The sequence below is a fragment of the Festucalex cinctus genome, chromosome 6 (genome assembly GCF_051991245.1).
Source record: "Festucalex cinctus isolate MCC-2025b chromosome 6, RoL_Fcin_1.0, whole genome shotgun sequence".
Classification (NCBI taxonomy): Eukaryota; Metazoa; Chordata; class Actinopteri; order Syngnathiformes; family Syngnathidae; genus Festucalex; species Festucalex cinctus.
The window spans coordinates 20,485,640-20,505,475 of record NC_135416.1 but is presented as its reverse complement, the minus strand read 5'-3'; the positions used below and the strand labels follow the sequence as shown (position 1 = coordinate 20,505,475).

Here is a 19,836-nt window from a genome sequence, read left to right as displayed (position 1 = left end):
CACACACGCTATATGATTGTTGGTGGATATGAAGCGCCTTACCAAGAACCTGCCCAGATATTTTTTCCCTCTGGTCCTCCCTTAGGGTGCCATTTATATGCAGTCATTAACAGGCTGCTATCAGATTTAGTCTTTCCCTTTTATTTTTGTAGGGAAAGCTCTACGTATAGACCAATAATCGGCCCGGACGATAATCGGCGCTGATGGCTGATAAATTAAAAACTGTTATCTTTGCTCTGATGGGCGCTTTTCTCCTCCATAAACTCTGAGTCAGTGGCTTTTGACTCCCTGCAGCATTGGCCCACCCACAGCACCATCTGATTGGTTGCTCGTACAGTTCTAGCAATCAGCAGCGAAAGCTCGGCTCTTCTCTAGATGCTCACATGCAGAAAAGAGAATCAAATGCAGACGGGCTATCGGGCCGGTGTGCAGTTAAACCTACTAAGTTGTGGATTAATCAAATAACCTATATTAATAAAGCTACCCCCGCTAGTTGACAATGCATTAGCTCGCGTATTAGCGGCTATTTGGGAGTTAACGTGCGGGCTAACAGTTAGCCCGCGAGCTAACCGCAAGCTCATGAATTATCTGCTATTTGGGAGTATTGTATGGGCTAACGGTTAGCCCACAAGCTAACCGCTAGCTCGCAAATTAATGGCTATTTGGGAGTTAGTGGGTTAAGAGTTAGCCCGTGAGCTAACTGCTAGCTCAAGAATTAACTAAAATTAACTCAAATTAATTAACTTAAATTAATTAATTTGGGATTAGTGTGCGGGTTAAGCTAACCGTTAGCTCGCAAATTAGCGGATATTTGGGATATTTCGCGCAAGCTAACAGTTAGGAACTATTGATAAAAGTAAGCAGTGAGTGAGTGCATGCACGTTCCTTTATGGCCATCCATCCATTTTCTTAGTCGCTTATCCTCACAAGAGACGCAGGGGTGCTGGAGCCAATCCCAGCTGACTTCGGGCAATAGGCGGGGTACACCCTGAACTGGTCCCGTTTAACAAACTGCGCATGCGAAAGACCATCCTACCAGCTCTCTTGCTCATCCGGGGGAAACCCCTCTCAAATGTTGGTAACGTGCGAGCTGATCTTCATCATCATCTTTATCAGTCTCTGCAGCCGGCCTCGCTTCATACGGCTGTCCTCTTGCGGCTCTCAGCTATTTTCAAAGTATGCGGTCAGCTCAATGGAGCTACAACGATTAATTGCTGAATCCAAAGCTCACTACACAAAGCTAGCTACATGCTGCAAACACTCGAAGTGCGCATGGGCGGCTAGGAACGAGCACGCATGACGTCGTTACTAGGGCTGGGAATCTTTGACTGTCTCACGATTCGATTCGATTACGATTTTTGGGTCTACGATTCGATTCAGAATCGATTCCCGATTTTCGATTCAAACGATTTTCGATTCAAAATTATTTGATTGACAAATGATTTCTGCTTCAATTTACAGATATGCACAACATTGTCATGATCTACTCCAGTCTGCTTTGCAAGACAAAATGACAAATAAAGACATTAAAGTGTCTTTTTTTTGTTTTGTTTAAACATTTGTCAATTTTGTATTGTAAGTGCCTTTTTCCACAAAAACAGCATGTGGGCTACAACAGCCTTTTCCCCTTGAGAATCTCGATTCTTTTATGAATCGATTTTTTGGCACACCCCTAGTCATTACGCAGACTGACAGGATCGAGAAACAATCGTTATGATGATCCACCCGGAAGACGCGGCGATGAAAAAATACTTGAATCCACCTTTAACATGTTGCAAATCCCGAAAGCTGTTTAACAAACGTGCGTAAAGGCATTTAAGCAGGCAAGTGCTAGAGTTTTTTTTTTCTGCAAATGAAAAGCGGCTTTAAATATCGGTTATCGGCCTCTTTGACTGCCGATAATCGATATCGGTATCGGCCCGGGAAAAAGAATACCAGTCTAACTCTAAACAACTCCCTTTGTTGCTGAGAAGAAAAATATAGGGGGGGAATGAGGGGATCACAAGAAATACCCTCCCCTCAGTGGGAAGGAACCCTCTCTGTGGTCACATGCTTCCTCTGGGTTCTCAGAACCGTGGATGCGGTTACGCAAGCAACACAATGCTGATGGCACAAGCACTTAAGAAATGCTGTTAGGACGGCGAGGAGTCCACCCAACAAACTGCCCATGGCTGTATGACTCGATGCATATGCTAAGTATGCCGGGCCATTACATAACCGCGCAATTCCCACGGTCGCCACCAAAATATGGAACTCATGCATCACTTTAGTCCGTTGCCTGAGAATGATTTCACGCCGTCCACCTGCCCCGCATGCAAATCACTCTAGCAGCCCTCACACCTGAGTCACGCTTTTTATTTATTTTTATTTATTTTTACAGGAGCGCCCTGACGTGTCCGCTCAAGGCCGAATCAGAGCCAAGAGTGAGGGGTTGGGAAGCTGTGATTGTCATGTGGGAGGGATGGGGGAAGCGGGGGCGGAGGGGGGGGGTTGATCGACACTAATAGCCTTAGATGAGTGTTGGGTGTGTAAGCAGGTCTGGCTGCGCAAACGCTCTGCGCATGAACCCCCAACTCACATGTGCAGACATACACAGACGCACTCGTTTTCAGCCACGCTCGCTGTCACTCTCGCTCGCCCGCCCTGCCTCCCTCTCCCTCGCTGCATCCCTCCCAGTCACGTGCTGACAGTGGAGGAGTGAGTCTGGCTGTGGAGAGGCTGTGTGATGCTAATTTAAGATGAAAACAATAACATGTACAATGCTCTATGTTTGCTGCTGGTATTGAAAATTGGACTCTTATACTGTCTCGCTATCTATTTCCAGTATACATCAGGGGTATCCAAAGTTCGGCCCATGGGCCATTTATGGCCCTTTCTTTTTAGCATACAAAAAACTAAACTATTTTCCTTAATGCTCATAGCACATGCTTGAAAGTTATGAACACACTGTATGATAAAAAGTTCTAATGCCTATGAAATCAAAAATACTGTTTTAGACAATGAAGTTAACATGAGATGTGCATGTGAATTTTGGTTATGATTCATAGCATTTTGTGTCATTAAATGATGTTTAGCTTTTGTACATTTACAGTTGTGCTCATAGGTTAACATAGTCTAAGGGTATACAAACTTTCAAGCACAATTGTAGCTCTTAGTTAGCATTTTTTATATACAACTATAATCAGGGGCTGCGATTGGCTGCCAACCAGTCCAGCAGTCCCCCGTCTACTGCCCAAAGACAGCTGAGATAGGCTCCAGCAACCCTCGCGACCCTTGTGAGGAATAAGCGGTCAAGAAAATGGATGGATGGATGGATGGATGGATGGATGGATGGATATAATCAGGGGTGCAAACATAGGCACTATCCTGAGAATATTCATGTATGTTATGATGGATTGGAGGAAAGTGGGAATTTGTACTTTTCCGACTTCATACCAGGAAGTGAGCCGTCGAACGCCGCTATTGAATTCGTACATCCGAGTTGCGAAGTGACATGTTTAAATCTGACATCACTCGACAATGGCGAACCCCATGGAGAGACAGACCGTGAACGCAAAACATTATTTCCAAGATTTTAAAAATATATTTATTCATATTTGTTCATTTTTACTTTAATTATAGTTATTTGAAATAGATTTACGTAACGTGATTTGGAATGACTGCGTTTACCAGAACGACAAACAATTTATCGCATTTAGCCATCTTTGTTGTTTACCTTTGCCGCGAATGCTTTGAGGTTGGAACTGGGAGAACCCAAGTGGGATGTATCTGACGACTTCCCAACTTCCTCAAATGTAACATTAGCTTAGTCAGCATGAAGTTCAATTAGCTACCACAGCAAATGCCAATTTCATAATAAAAGTCTAAAAAGGCTTTGATATCCATGTCACTATTAGACTTTTAGTTTGAAGTTGTGCATTGCATAGAGTAACCTATGAACAACCGTTGTGGCGGCTGGCTTGATTTGGCTAGCTACACTCGCGGATGACAGATAGTTATCTCGGTCTGGCTACGCCGCGGCCCTTGACAGTCTGTCAAAATATGTCTTTACGTAAAAACGTGCCATGGTGCAAAAAAGATTGGACGCCAGACCGCTTGCCAAGAAAACTGCGCTAGCTGACCGTACAAATCTACCAGGGAAAATTCCCCTCTTCCCTCCACCGCACAAAAAAAAAATAAGACCTGTTCCTGACTTGAGGACAATAGTTGGCGTTGGCACAAGAATGGTCAGAAAAGTCACACAATCTGACAATGTCTGTAAACTGGCAACACTAAAGACAAGTCACTTCCTTGTTCGTCAGTCAGAGCACTTCTTTGATTTGCTACATTCCGTTCATGTCACACTCCGCAGAGTCAAATAGCTCAAGAGTATTCGGCTTCCCACACATAATAGGAGCAATGCTGCAACGTGTTTTGCCGCAGCAGTAGTCAACCGAAGTTGTTAACTAGCTGGTGTGGCATAATTAGCAGGACACTGCCAGCACAACACTATCCATCGACAACTTTAGTCACAGGAGACACGTTGCCGCAGTTACAGTCCTCTACAAAATGCACATCTCCCACTGCCCTAGGGACCTCCAGTACATGCTCCCACCACTTTACATCAGAAGGCGAAACGCCCGCCAATGCACATCCATGCCAGAACACGCTCTCTCGACACCCCCAGGCAAACAAACACTGGACAGAACTGTTCTCCTTGTGGCTGTTTGGGTGTGGAGCACATGCTTGACATCACAGATAATGGCCTTCATGACTTTAAAAGTAGAGTCCAGACATCTCCTATCCGTGTCCCACATTGGTGAGCTGTAGTGAACCGTTTGATAGGCCAATTTGATATGTATTTTAACTTGCTTTGTTCACAATGGCATTCAAAAAAAAGCCTTGCAAACTGCAAAACTGCTTATTTCAAGCCTTGCTTACCAATCAAACAGCAAATACTATCAATAAAATTCCAAACTTAATGTAATTAATGTGAATGTCAAAACGTTCCCTAGCACAATTGTTTAAGTGCAAGGTAGAATGACCCCTCAATTCCCATACGTTTCTCAATGCTAAAATGCCATCTGGAGGAGCGGCACAATTCCCAGTGGGCCTGTCCTATATTTCGCACGAATCAGCAGGCAGGTGCCCATACATTGTTTCAAAATCATGCAGGTAGCAGCCCACAAATAAAGTGTCCTTGTCATCTTACGTTGTCAAGCAACTGTAACTCCACTCACTCTTACAGGTCATTATAGCCTGCCTTTGTTACTAAGGGTGTCACCAAGTTACAATAATTTAATATCAAACGTAGCAAAACTTTTATCCACAAATAGAAACAATATAACTATATTAAACATTGTCTGTTAAAAAATAACACATTAAAGAGGCAAAATACAATCACAAGTATTAGTCACAGCAACAAAGCATGATGGGAACGTTTCCTACGGTTACCGTTGCCCTCCAAGTTAGTGTCAGTCAGCTCAGTAGTGCACCAGAAGTGGTGAGAACGCATTTCAAAATAAGAGTATTAACAGGAAGTACAGTGTTAGCTGCCTTAATTAATCTTGTTGGTTTGAGTTTATTTGGTAAGTATGTCTTGTGAAGTGTAAAATATGTCTTATCCCATTTAATGTACATTTGTTTTTTTGTTTTTTTGTCCTTTTTTTTTCCCATTTTGGGTTCACATACTTGTTCAAATAAACAAAGACCTTGTTCTTGTAAATTACATTTTTAACCAAATGCAATATGAATATCGTTGGAGGGAATGCTCATCTATTTTACATTGATAAACAAACTGTAAAATTGTGTATATTCGTTAAAATGTGGACTAAAGTGGGCCGGTCTGAGCCCTGAAACTTCAGGGCTGAAAATGAGTCCCAGTCCGGCCCTGCCTGGCTGCAGCCTATACAATATAGCGACATAATATAGCCACAAGGATTATCTATCAACAATCACATGACTAGTTAGGAAGTAAAGGTCATGGTAATGTGTTCTTTTTCCCTACAGTACCTTTCATACAAAGGGCAAAACATGTGGAATAGCACATACCAAACTCCCAAAACTGTGCCTTAGACCAATGATATGAGATTAAAGTTGAAAAGATATTTCCTTCTAGAAAGCAGTGTGGGTTTATTATATTATCTGAACCATTATTGTCACTGCAGTTTAGTTAGCTATGTTTTGTTTCCTCAGCGATCACCACCCACCTCTTGAGTTAAGATAACGCTTTTTTTGTAATGGGTCTGTCTGCCAAATATTTTCTTGAGTCATCTCTGCATCTGTTTCTTGTCTTGAGCCTTCTGATAAATGTGCCTTGAGGGTCTACCAAGAAGTAGTAGTACTACAACAAAAAAATACAGCCGGGCAAAGAACGTCATATGTTCCTGGTCTGGGGATAGAAAAAGCCGACAAAAAAAGAAAAAGACAGGACAAAAAATGCAAGAACACTAGTTGGAGAACACTCCGCTCACTACACAGGCAGCAGAGATGAACCCACGTTACCAACACATTGCAACACCCACACGAACATCTAATGAATTTAACCAACACTTACAACAATATTGCTTATGCAAATGCATGCACGCAGCCCACACAGAGGTCACATGATAAAAATGTCACTGAGTAATTTCAAATCCTACGAAATGCTTGAAGGAAGAGGTGTTTAGGAGAGAGATGATTAGGTTTTGAAAGAGAGCCAGAGACAGTATGGAGAGAGAGAGATAGCGGCATAGAAAGCATGAGTCAGCAGTCTGCCAAAAAAAAAGGAGTTGAGAAACAGATGAAGGCCTCCCAGGATTTAGTCATATCGGAGCTCTGACAAAAGAATTTCTGGCCTCACTCGAGTATGTGTGCTTGCGTGTGCGTGCGTGCGTGTCATTCTGAGGCCATCCAGTTTTGAGGAATTTGTTCAAAACCAAAGCAAAGCATTGGCTTGTCTCACTGTGAAAAGATGGTTTAGCTCAAAGCAAAATGAATACTTTGACATCAAATATACGACAGTATTTTGGGTGCACTGATAATTTGGAGCAAGTAAATCTCATTTTTATATTCTGGATGTTTACAGGGCGAGGCGGTGGACTGGATGTCTGACTTACATTTCTTAGGTTTGGGGTGTGAGTATGAATGGTTGATTTTCTGTACTGTACGTATGTGCCCTGTGATTAGCTGGCGACCAGCGCAGGGCATCTCTTCCAAATTCATTTGTCAAAGACATATTTCTAAAAGGTTTTGGAGAGAGTGGTTTTGAATAGAATAATGGTGTGTATGTATGAGTTTTGGAGAAAAACTACTTGGCTGAAATGGCTATACTGCAATTTGTTGACCAAGTTTATACTGCATTAAACAATAACTGAATTTGCCCTCTGATTATTTTTTTTATCTAAAGCATTTAACACTGTTGATTATATCTTACTTAACTGTTACATTATGTTTTATGTGGAATTACTCATACATGTTTTGCAAATGGTGGCACTGTAGTCGAGTGGTTAGCACGTCCGCTTCCCAGTTCTGAGGTCTCCGGTTCGAGTCCAGGCTCGGACCTTCCTGGGTGGAGTTTGCATGTTCTCCCCGTGCCCGCGGGGGTCTTCTCCGGGTACTCCGGTCTCCTCCCACATTCCAAAGACATGCATGGCAGGTTAATTGGGCGCTCCGAATTGTCCCTAGGTGTGCGTGTGAGTGTGGATGGTTGTTCGTCTCTGTGTACCCTGCGATTGGTTGGCAACCAGTCCAGGGTGTCCCCCGCCTACTACACAGAGCCAGCTGAGATAGGCGCCAGCAGCCCCCGCGACCCTTGTGAGGAATAAGCGGTCAAGAAGATGGATGGATGTTTTGCAAATTATATTCACCGTAGGGACCAGTTCATGTGCATGAATGGATGGTCATCAGACCGTGCCACACTTACATGTGGATTCCCACATGGTCCTATTCTGGGACCTTTATTATTCCTTGTATATTAATGACTTGGCATTGGTTTTTGACTCCTCGTTTCCTCTACTCTTTCCGGATGATGCTTATCTATTTTTCTTGCATGTGAATTTCCCTGTACTTATGGCTAAAACAAAATATGTCAAAAATGTTTTAAATTGATCAAGTTATCTCTGTTTTTATTGTTGTTGTTTTGTTAACCATGTTTTTATTACCGTACTAATTTTCATTTGTGGAAAGACATCATATTGATCATATTAACGATTACACTACTCATAATAATTAGGAAACAGATAAATAACTACTTGTACACGCAACAGTTTGTTTCCATAAATCTCTTCCAGTGTTTACATTTTTTTTTTTTTAAATCACTTCTACAAACCCAATTCCAATGAAGTTGGGGTGTTGTGTTAAAAATAAATAAAAACCGAATACGCATGATTTGCAAATCATGCTCAACTACTGTATATTAAATTGAATACACTACAAATACAAGATAATGTTCAAAACGATACATTTTATTGTTTTTAGCAAATAATCATTAACTTTGATTTTTTTTTTTTTTTTTTTTTTTTTTTGCTGCAACACGTTCCAAACTATCTGGGACAAGAAAATTGCAATGTCCCAACACTGGTGATGTATTTTTGGAGCAGACCAAGACAGGTACCAGGTAGCACCAGAGGACCACATGAGTATCCCGTTGGTGACCCCTGTCACAGACAAACAGACAGACAAACTCCTCCACGACAATAAAATGAAAGCTCAAAGAGTGTTTATTATTTTCAACATAATTCTCTGCATCGATTTCACAACTTCACACAGACACACTGCTTGTGAATGTGATCCTTTCCTGGAAGCAGATTTATGGAGAAAGAAGTAACTGTATAATTTGACTTCCAGAGTTATAGCCACGTCAGAAAGTGGTTTGCACGTCCAATATGCCATCTATTGGTTACTTTGGGAATGATGAATTGCACTGTGCAGTGGGCTTTTATTGGACCTATGCCTACGCAGTACTCATTTTGGTCTCTAGATGGCGGTGTATACATAAATCTGAGCCGAGAGGCAAACTTCCACATATAATGAAGATGGTAACCTAACCTAATATGAGAGATGTAGATCAGTCCCACACCACTGCAAACTACATCTACAGCAATAAGCCTCTCTGACAGTGGAAACCAAAACAAACCTAAGACTGCTGTTTTCAATAAATAAATACAACTCTTAACTGCGTATTATTAGATTGTGCGATGCCCCTTATGCTGTGGCTGGTTAAAATATTTACATCTCACCTGTCAAGTTATGTGGGGGGAAAAATATCGTGGATCTTAATAAGGAAGAGTTTTGTCTCTCGAAGGACAAACCTATGTCTCCTAGGTTTGCTCTGGTGCTCCACTATGATTAGATGTCTTTTGCCATACCAAGAACAACACCACAAACATGCTCACACAAAAGGTTTTGAAGCACACACACACATTGCGGTATTGCCTCAGGGGAGACATACAGTATAAGATGGAAAGTCCGACTGGGCAATGTGGTAGCAATTTGTCCAATGTGGGATAATCAACAGATCCCCACGGTTTCTCACTACTACTCCCCTCTATGTTTTTATAATTTACATGCAACATTGTGGATAACAGGGACATGGCACAATGCTTTTTCAAATAAACTGAAAGGATTAGGATCACTGAGGCCATTTATGAGCTGGGCAGAAGCAGGACTATCGCTGGTGTCGGGCCAAAGTCTTGTACCTCCAAAATCATCACTTTTCAGGAGATCCCAAAACTGCATGCTTACTCAACCATTAACATGGCATCGTCAAAGAGAGAAACACTTTAGATTGGTCAATAATTCATAAAAACACCTACACGGTACACGTGTGGACTAACCAAAAGGGTAGATTTTCAAAAATATATGAAATTTACCAAATTGTGACTTTTGAGGTTTCGCCCGATGCCAGCGATATGTGCAAGTCACATGCAAGTCTCAAGTCATATCCTTTAAGTCTCAAACAATTCCCAAATTACTGTGGGGGTGGGGTCAAGCAAGTCTAGTCCAGTCGCCGAAATTTCAAGCATGTTGAGTTAAAGTCATGACTTTGTTCAAGCAAGTTGTAAGTCGACAAAATCTTGCTGTCACAACATATATTGGAGTGATAATATATTTTCTCAATTATCGTAACATCCATCCATCCATTTCCTTGACCGCTTATTCCTCACAAGGGTCGCGGGGGCTGCTGGCGCCTATCTCAGCTGGCTCTGGGCAGTAGGCGGGGGACACCCTGGACTGGTTGCCAACCAATCGCAGCGCACACAGAGACGAACAACCATCCACACTCACACGCACACCTAGGGACAATTCGGAGCGCCCAATTAACCTGCCATGCATGTCTTTGGAATGTGGGAGGAGACCGGAGTACCCGGAGAAGACCCACGCGGGCACGGGGAGAACATGCAAACTCCACCCAGGAAGGTCCGAGCCTGGACTCGAACCGGAGACCTCAGAACTGGGAAGCGGACGTGCTAACCACTCGACTACCGTTCCGCCTTATCGTAACATATAAAGATATTAACTCGAAAAAAAAATTACCACACACAAAAAGTACATTTACATATCCATCCATCCATTTTCTTAATCGCTTGCTCCTCACAAGGGTCACGAGGGTGCTGGAGCCTATCCCAGCTGGCTTCGGACAGTAGGCGGTGTACACCCTAATCTGGTTGCCAGCCAATACGTTTACATATATACAGATTAAACAAGAGTATGAGATAAATGTATATATGCTTATTATTTACAAGAGTGCATGTTGTTGTTTTTCTAACGTTTGAAAGCGTGCTTATAGCGAATAATGTATCTTAGACTGTTACTGTGACGATAAATACTGAGTTGACATATGCCTTATGTGGGACAGTAAAACGTATAATCAACAGATTTAAATTGAGACACAATACCATTTTTTTTTAAAGGTCATTATTTTGTGAAGCTTTGTCAGAGATGCATTCTTTCTGATCATTTCATTTTATAGCAGACATCCTGAAATAAAGGAATATGATTGTTTTCATTTTGTCTCTATGTAGTTCTTCCTTGAATCCAGAACAAAATAAGTAAAAATTGTTTCATCTTACCCCATGTTGCTTTTTGTGCCGATCAGTTTCTCAAATGTATTAGTGTAAATGGGTGAATGAGCGGAATTAACATTGTGCATTCTGGAGGTTGTTACTTCATGAAGTTCAGTAAAGTTGGCGTGCATTGGTTTACGGGCCCTTGCCACATCAAATATGGCGGACTTATTACAGTCTCTGGTGTATCTAATTTATTACTTTATTATCTTCGCAATAAAAGGCTTGACTGACATGAAACTTTTACCAGGTAGTGGTGAGCTAAACTGTCAAGCTACACTACCTAGCTTAGCTTCACAGTGCACACAGCTAGCGTACGATGCGTTATATGTGTCTCTTACCTTTGAGTTGCAAACCTTGTATGTTGCTATTGTTGTTTTCTTATGTCACTCACTCACTTACTCACTCACTCACAGATCAAATATTTGTATTATAGTTAACTCTTTTCCTGCCAAGAACGGTAATTAACGTTAACGGAAATCCCAACGAGTTCTGCCAATCACGTAAATTGACGTCAACTGTGTTTTTGTTTGTTTGTTTGTTTGTTTGTTTGTTTGTTTGTTTGTTTTTTCCCAATGGGCACCGCAACGTCTTGTGCAGTTCTGGTTTCATGAATAAGCATTGTATCCATTTTCAATGGTCTCCCGTGAATCAAATTACATGAAAACATGTCGGATCTTAGGAGATATGTTTTCAAAGCTATTGCAAATGAATAAAGCGTTTGTCACATTAAATCTAATTCACAGAACGTCACTAAACAAAAAATATTAGTGTCAAAGTCACTGTTGTGCAGAAAATCATTTCATATCATATCATTTCACAAAAAGCTTTTTGTCTCATCTTTTCAATTTTTGCTCAATGTCACTCAAATTACCTATTTTCAAATGGTGATTATACTTAAGAACGGAATAAGGTATAATCATACTTTGTTTTTCTTTTTTCCTAATGAGAGAATGGAATCCAGTCCTTCAAATGGAATCCACCATGTTTACGTAGTCATAGTGCCCAATATTCTGTTTGAAAGATGAGTGAAAATGCTCAAAATCGGCTGCCTGGGGTTGTCTTTTTGGATCACGTTTGGCAGTAAAAGAGTTCATTATTTGGGTGGGGTGAGGCGAGGGTGTCTTCAAGAAAAGTAATGTGGTGACCGTTTTTAGAGATGGGACAGTACACTGGTGCCCTCTGTTGACGAGCCGCCGCCACTGCCTCAAACCCTTTCTGGTGACGGTGGCAACATCCCCTCAAAGTTAAAAAAAAAAAAAAAAAAAAAAAAAAAAAAAAAAAAAAACACCCACACACACACACACACACACACACACACAAAAACTGCACTTCAGATAAACTTCACATACTGTAATCATGTGCCATTTGCCAGAGACTGTATATGGATACGTAGACTTTGCTCCATATGCCAGAATTTAAAAACAAATCATAGGCTACATTGCAAAAAAACATATTTTTTTTTTCAAATCATGCATTAATTTTATCTCAAAATACATGTAAAAAAAATACATCAAGTTAATCCCTTTTCAAAATCCATCCATTTTCTATGGTGCTTGTCCTCATTAGGGTTGATTTTAGACGATTCAGCTAACATGCAAGTTTTTGGAATATGGGAGGAAGTATCTGGAGAAAATCCACATCAACTTGGTGGGAACACACAAACTAAACACAGAAAGGCCTGAGTTGAGATTTGAACCGACCTCTCAACTGTGAGACAGATTTGCTGACATCAGGAAAATCTGACTTGCGATATTTCCATGCTGCTGCTACACTGAAGCATGCAAACATACGGGTAATGCTGCAAAATCCAGGTGTAGAAAATACATACAGCAAAAAATAAAATAAAATAAAAAAACATGTTATTTTTTGTTGTGTTGTAAGGAAATATCAAGGGTAAATATTAGGGGTGTTAAAAAAAAAATCGATTCGGCAATATATTGCGATACTACAGCACGCAATTCTTGAATCGATTCAATAGGCAGCCGAATCGATTTTTTAACATCCATTTTTGATGGAAAAATATTCAACAAAACGTCTAACTTTTACACCTTAAGCATGGAAGATGTTATATCAATGGAACATTAAGCCTTAATATTTTATTTCAACGCTGTTCAAACATGAAAAATGTTACAACCTGTTTGTTAATACAGTGGCTTACAGTTATAAGACTGAACTTTCAGATCAATAAATAATACATTTTCATACAAATCTTACAGTGTATAAGTTTACTGAATGATATTTTCTAAATTTGAGTAAAAAAAATTGCAACAATCCACTTGTAAATTCATATCGGGATTAATCGGTATCGAATCGAATCGTGACCTATGAATCGCGATACGGATCGAATCGTCAGGTACGAGGCAATTCACACCCCTAGTAAATATATACATATGATTGATTTTTATTCACACATAGACAAAAAGAATGTAAAAACAATTGTGTGCAGGAAAGATCAAGGAAACCCATATCAGGTTTATAAAAAGGTCTTACTTCATACATAATCTTCATATTCAGTACATATTCCACAACAGAAGCAAATATAAAACAGTATGTATAAAGTACCCTTAATACACCAGGAACATTAAAAAAAAAAAGGACTTTATAAATATTCCAATAAGAAAATAAACTACAATATATCTATTACCACAACTCTATTAGGCCAATTATGGTTTAGTGACGTTCACTTAATATGTTGAGTTTGATTTTGAAGTTTTTAATGACGTTGACTGAGGGTAAATGTGAGCACTCAAATGCCTAATAAACATCTCTCCCGCCAAAAAGCCCTGAGAACACATACAGTAATCAATTAGTAAATGCTTAAGGACCAAACGGACGTTACAGGCGTGTGGATTTCACCTGCTTCTGACTCTACCATCTCTGTCAACCCATTTGAAGGTGTATTGGTATCTGTCACAAAGGAGATGAAATTGATGCAATATACTGACTCCATTAGGAACTGATTAAACTCTTCAAATGTAATTTACCGGTATTTCTTACCTTGGCTCTCTTCAGAATTGGACTCATAGGAATATTTAGTATGTGACTCTGCAAGAAAACGTCTAATTCGATCCGAGGGTATGGCAAAGGAGATGCCTGCTGTCACTTTCAGAGTGTTGATGCCGATCACCTCCCCATCCTGAAACAAAATCAAGCATGTATGATATCACGTGCTGAGGACGTGACCATATACCTTCATCTATTATTATCATCTATCACTTTTCTATAGTGCTGCATTACCTACGCAAATGTGTGGGTCTGTATTTACAGTAGAATTCAGGCTTTCTGAAATGGCCCATACAATACTCACCAAGTTAACAAGGGGCCCTCCAGAATTTCCATACTTGCCACATAAGTATATAAAAGGGAGAGACAACCACAGTAATTATTCAGGCATGTGTGAAAACAATCACAATGTCATGTTATGTAATGAGTCTTGAGTACACTAACATTAATGATAGCGTCAGTCTGGATGTAGTCGATATCAGAATCATGGATGCCCAGTTCCTTGCCATCCCTCTGTGCTGTGCTGACGATGCCAGTGGTGACCGTGTTCTGCAGGGCAAAAGGGCTGCCAATGGCCACCACAAACTCACCTGGTCTCAGATCAGTTGAACGGCCCAAAGGCAGCACAGGGAGCTTCTTCTGCTCACACATAAAGACACACTTCAAGTAAGCATTGAGAGGCAAAAGAGGAAAAATAACACGTGGGAAGGAAGATGAAGTATGTGAAGTATGGGTGTGAGAACACGCACATCAGTGTTACTGTGCTGCTGTTTATAGACACAGTACTGTTAGCCTTCTGAATGTCTTGCAAGCAAGCCACTTGAAGAACCTGGCAGTACGAAGCGTTATACACTAGCGGTCCCCAACCACTGGGGCATGAACCAGTACTGATCCATAATGTCTATACACGTCAAAAGCACTTGTCTCGGGCACATAGTACGCTCGTAAAACGGAAGCCCACAAGCTAGCAAAATGGAGTACAGTGGTACCTCTACTTACGAAATTAATTGGTTCTGGAAGAAAGTTCTTAAGTAGAAAATGTTGTAAGTAGAGACGCATTTTCCATGTAAATGCCCTAATCTGTTCCAAGCCTCCCAAAATTCAGACATAAATGTTTTATAAAGCATAAAAATGCATCAAAACATGTAACAAATACATGTTACAATTAGATTATTGCACAATAAATGAGAGTTGTGCATAATGTAAATAACAAAGAATAGAGTAAAGAATAAAAATGATGGTCATTTACCTTTTTAACTGCTGCCCTCATCGTTTTTTGCCCTCTTTGGTTCATGTTCTCTCTCAGAGGTGTTGTTTTTTTTGTTTGTTTGTTTTTTTGCCTAGTGTTTTGTAAAGAACTGATCCATGGATGTTTTCTTTTTTTTTCTTTTTTTTCTTTTAAAAAAAAAAAAACATTCCTTCGGAAATGTCCAAGGCAAACATCATCTTAGTGAGCAAACACCCGACTGGTGAACACTTTTTCTGGGCGATTCTTTTAAACAAATTCTGAAACTTCATGGAAACTTCCGGTATGGCGAGGCATCTTTTTTTAAAAAAAAAAAGGCCCGTCTCGTCGCAATTAAAAACTTACTGTGCCTTCATCAATCACCAATTGTTTGAATTTTTGCACAAATTTGTTGGCCGTTAGTTCATACATTTACGAAAAACTCTGATCACCTCATGGGCCGCGGGATGAATGATGAGGACGCTGTATAGACACCGATCTAGTATGCGCTCATAGATACCTATGGTAAAGGTTCCTCTTAGCCAATGGGATGCCAGAACGATGCACAAACACCGATCTATTATTTACGCTCATAGGTACCTATGGTAGGAAATAGCCGTAGCCGAAAGTATGTTGCGTTAGGTAATGTATTTTTACCTTTCGTATCTAGAAATTTCTTTCGTAACAAGAGGCAATATTTTCCCGTTGAGGCGTTTCGTAACTCGAAAATTTCGTATGAAGAGACGTTCGTAAGTAGAGGTTCCACTGTACAAAACAAACACCTTTGGAGAGATTCTTCATAAAAAAGATAAACCCAAATGATGAAACAGAAGAGGAAGAACCTAAAACTTGACTACTTTTTACCTAATAAGAATTGGTGGTATTCTTGCGGGGTGTAGTCTCTCTGAGTCACCATAGTGTGCATGCTTCTAAATGCCTGCGCTTCGGCTGCATTCTATACTATAGTGACATCTAGTGGCCACTTATTACACACTGGGGCTTTAATAGTCTGTTTTCTTTTACCTGAGGATTGACCTTGATGGTGGCAATGTCAGACTTCCTGTCCACTTCTCTGACCACAGCCTCGTACACGTCACCATCACGGAGCTGAACATGCAACTGGAGCTGCCCCATCACCACGACGCTGGTGGTTATCACGTGAGCGTTGGTTATGATCAAGCCGGAGGGGGTCACAATGAACCCCGAGCCACTGGAAAGATGTATGTGGTGGCCGAAGAGAGGATGCCTGGTGAAGGAATAAAAATGGGAAAGGGATAATGATGGAAAATGTATACAAACGGAGTCAAATATTTTTGAAATATTTATGCATTTCAACAGTACGGCAGAAATTTGTATAGCCCAGAATGTTATGTTCTGGAGTTGGATCCCAAAAACGCAGACACAAATAAGATTGTAACTCTTTATTCGCATAACATCGAGAGGCGTAGAACAAACTTGACTAGACGAGAAACGAGAATGTATCGAGAATCACGAGACGCTAAGCTAACTTGGGCTGTGGAGGTGCACAGATGAACAGAGGTAATAATCCGACAAAAACACACCCTTCTCAGACAGGCTTATAAAGACAGCAAATCGATCAGATTGGTTGTGGCTAGACATGTGGGTAACAGGACTGACATGGAATTATCTGATTGGCTGTTGACCAGATAAAGAGATTAAAGATTCTTGACATCACATAGCTTCTGACATCACATAGCGTCTTACCAGTTGAAACTAGATGCTGGTTACATCAGTTCAAAAAAGACAGTTGACCTCACGGTCATGACCCAAACATAACCCTTGCATGACCCTAGTCATGACAGTAAACATAACCCTTGCATGATCCTAGTCATGACAGTAAGCATAATCCTTTCATGACCCTAGTCACAACAGTAAACATAACCCTTGTATGACCCTAGTCACGACAGTAAGCATAACATAACCCTTACATGACCATAGTCATGACAGTAAGCATAAACCTTCCATGACCCTTGTCATGACAGTAAAGACAACCCTTGCATGACCCTAGTCATGACACAGAAGAAGTGACAATTTACAATTAGACAATACAATTTAGTGTCGGCCTATAAATGCACACACCTTAGGAACAACTCAATATGGACAACGGCTGGTGCTGTTTTCTCCACCACATCAGCGATGAAGTTGAACTTGTAGCGAGGGCTGCTGGTACCTATACTGACATACCTATCAGTCAAAATGTTAATATTTACATGCATTAACCCACAGTCCATGCAACACAAATTATATGCATCATTCATTACCCAAAATTAGGATATGTTATGATATAAATGATTACCGGTAATTTAATTTGTGTAGGCTACTGTAATTATTAGGGTAGGCTGCTGGGTTGGGGTCCACAATTTGGTGCTACGATGAGGTTGTTCTAGTGCAAGGATGGGCTAACTCGGTCCTCGAGGGCCGGAGTCCTGCAGGTTTTGGATGTTTCCCTTCTCCAACACAGGTGATATATGATCAGCTCATCAGCTAGCTCTGCATAAGCCTGATAACAATCCTGTTGATTGGAATCAGCTTGTGTTGGAAGAAGGAAACCTCCAAAACCTGCAGGACCCGGCCCTTGAGGACCGAGTTTGCCCACCCCTGCTCTAGTGCATTGAAAAAAATGTGAATTGATATTTACTTGGAAAAAATCTAGTAAAGTTTTTCCCATCAGAAATTCTTGTGAAATGTACTTATAATTTCTGAGTACATCAACCTTTACTATAAGCTTTATCAAATAAATATCACTACCCCCTTTTTCAGTGTGCACCCGCCCCTTTCTTTCTATTAATTTGCAGAAATTAGATGTCTAGTGGAAACCATTACTAGCAATAGATAAGGCTACTAGTAAAGCGCATAGGATAACAAACAACTGCTTGCCTGCACTTGAAAGGGCAAACGGTCCATCGTGCACTTTTCGAACTGCAGGTTTCCCCTTCCTCTTGCGGTTGGAGGCTCTCATCTTGCAAACATTCCCATACGTTTTCCCATCGTTTCCCACCTTACAGCGGCAGACCCCCTTGGAGCCTCGTCGTGCGCACACCATGCCGTCCCTGCAGGGTACGGGTGGATTGCGGATGCAGGGGTCGACCTCGCCATCATCTCCGGGAGCGCACACCGTGCAGCAGTTGCATCGATCCAGGACGTTTCCGGTGGCACAAATGGGGCTCGGACAGGATCTCGGGTCGCAGCGTGGATGGCAGCTGACACGGTCTACGGCTCCGGTGAGGTTGAGAGCACAGAGAAAGGCTGCTGTAAATAAAAGTTGCTGCAGATTCATGCTGAAGATGCTGTGTGACACCGACATTAATCAGAGTGAAATACAAAATATATCAAGTTCTCAAGCTGCAGGAAAAATGTCTGCAGACTCGATATCACTGAATTAGAAACTTGCAAATATAATGGGCGCAGTTTACAGGAGGGCGACAACAACCCAACCCACCAGTGAGGTTCATGAGTGAGGTATTTGACTCTTCTGGACTTAGAATCCAAAATAGAAGATTAGCCTCTTTTTTTTTTCTTTTTTTTTTTTTTGACCTTAAATGAAACATACATTTCAAATTTCAAAATTAGGGTCAAAATTAAATTGTTGAATAGGTTGAATATGTTTTTATGCTTCAATCAATTACCATAAAAACAAAAGAATATTTAATAAAAGGTCAAGATCACTGTTATTTTTAGTTTATTTATTTGCTGACCTCAAAATGCTCTTAACTTTATATTTAATGTTAGAAAAGCCCCATTTAGATTATAAAATTACCACATCTGGTATATTTTAAGAGCACATCTGTTTCTAATAAACCCATATTAAAATTGGTCAAGAATTCGACTTCTTTTTCACACAACTTTTTACTTTTATTTCCTACTTTTAAAAACATACTTTCTACGCCTTATTTTTTGACTAAATAAGTGTGTCACTTTTTTTTCAACCACCACAGATAACATGAAGAATGTAAGTCAACCACAGTTTTAAGGTCTGGGCCAGGCTAAAAGAACCCCGGTCCACGAGAGTCACTTTCCTGCCTGTTTTTTATGTCTCCCTCCTTGAACACAGCTGACTCAAATGATCAGCTCTAAAGGTAAGCTCTGTTAAAGTATGATAATGAGGGCTCCAGGTGGAGGATTGGAACCGTCACTTGCCTTTGGTGCCGGTTGGTGTGGGTTCGATCCTCTGCCTGGGAGAGGCCCATGTATGGCTTACAAGAAGTAAGCTTGTGTGAGTGAGTGGATATATGTAAAAAAAAAAAAAAAAAAAAAAAAAAAAAAAAAGTATGATAATGTGCGCCATTAAAAACAGGCAGGATAGCCTATAGCTACCCATGATTGAGACTATTGATAATTCCAAAAATCCGGGCCCTGCGACTAGTATACAAACCAGGCAGATTGTTACAGCAGTCAAACGACTTCTCATCGCATTTTGAAATCAAACAAATGCTCACACATCAAATTACTATTGGTCCAAAATCCAATGCTTTTCAATGAGCGGAGAGCACCATTTCACCGAGTTGACTGCTATTATGACTTGTGATATAGATCTACACTCTTCAGTAAAAACACATGCAC

General features: G+C 40.7%; 1 protein-coding gene across 1 annotated transcript; it reads right to left on the bottom strand.

The window, feature by feature from the left end:
- Nucleotides 1-215: 215 nt before the first annotated feature.
- Nucleotides 216-18,728, bottom strand: htra3a (HtrA serine peptidase 3a). The gene is given in 10 exon segments (XM_077523731.1): nt 216-371; nt 13,867-13,934; nt 14,025-14,163; nt 14,335-14,367; nt 14,475-14,669; nt 16,279-16,501; nt 17,356-17,446; nt 18,154-18,603; nt 18,606-18,650; nt 18,716-18,728. Coding segments are annotated over 10 exon segments (1,413 nt in total).
- Between the last annotated feature and the right edge of the window lie 1,108 nt (nt 18,729-19,836).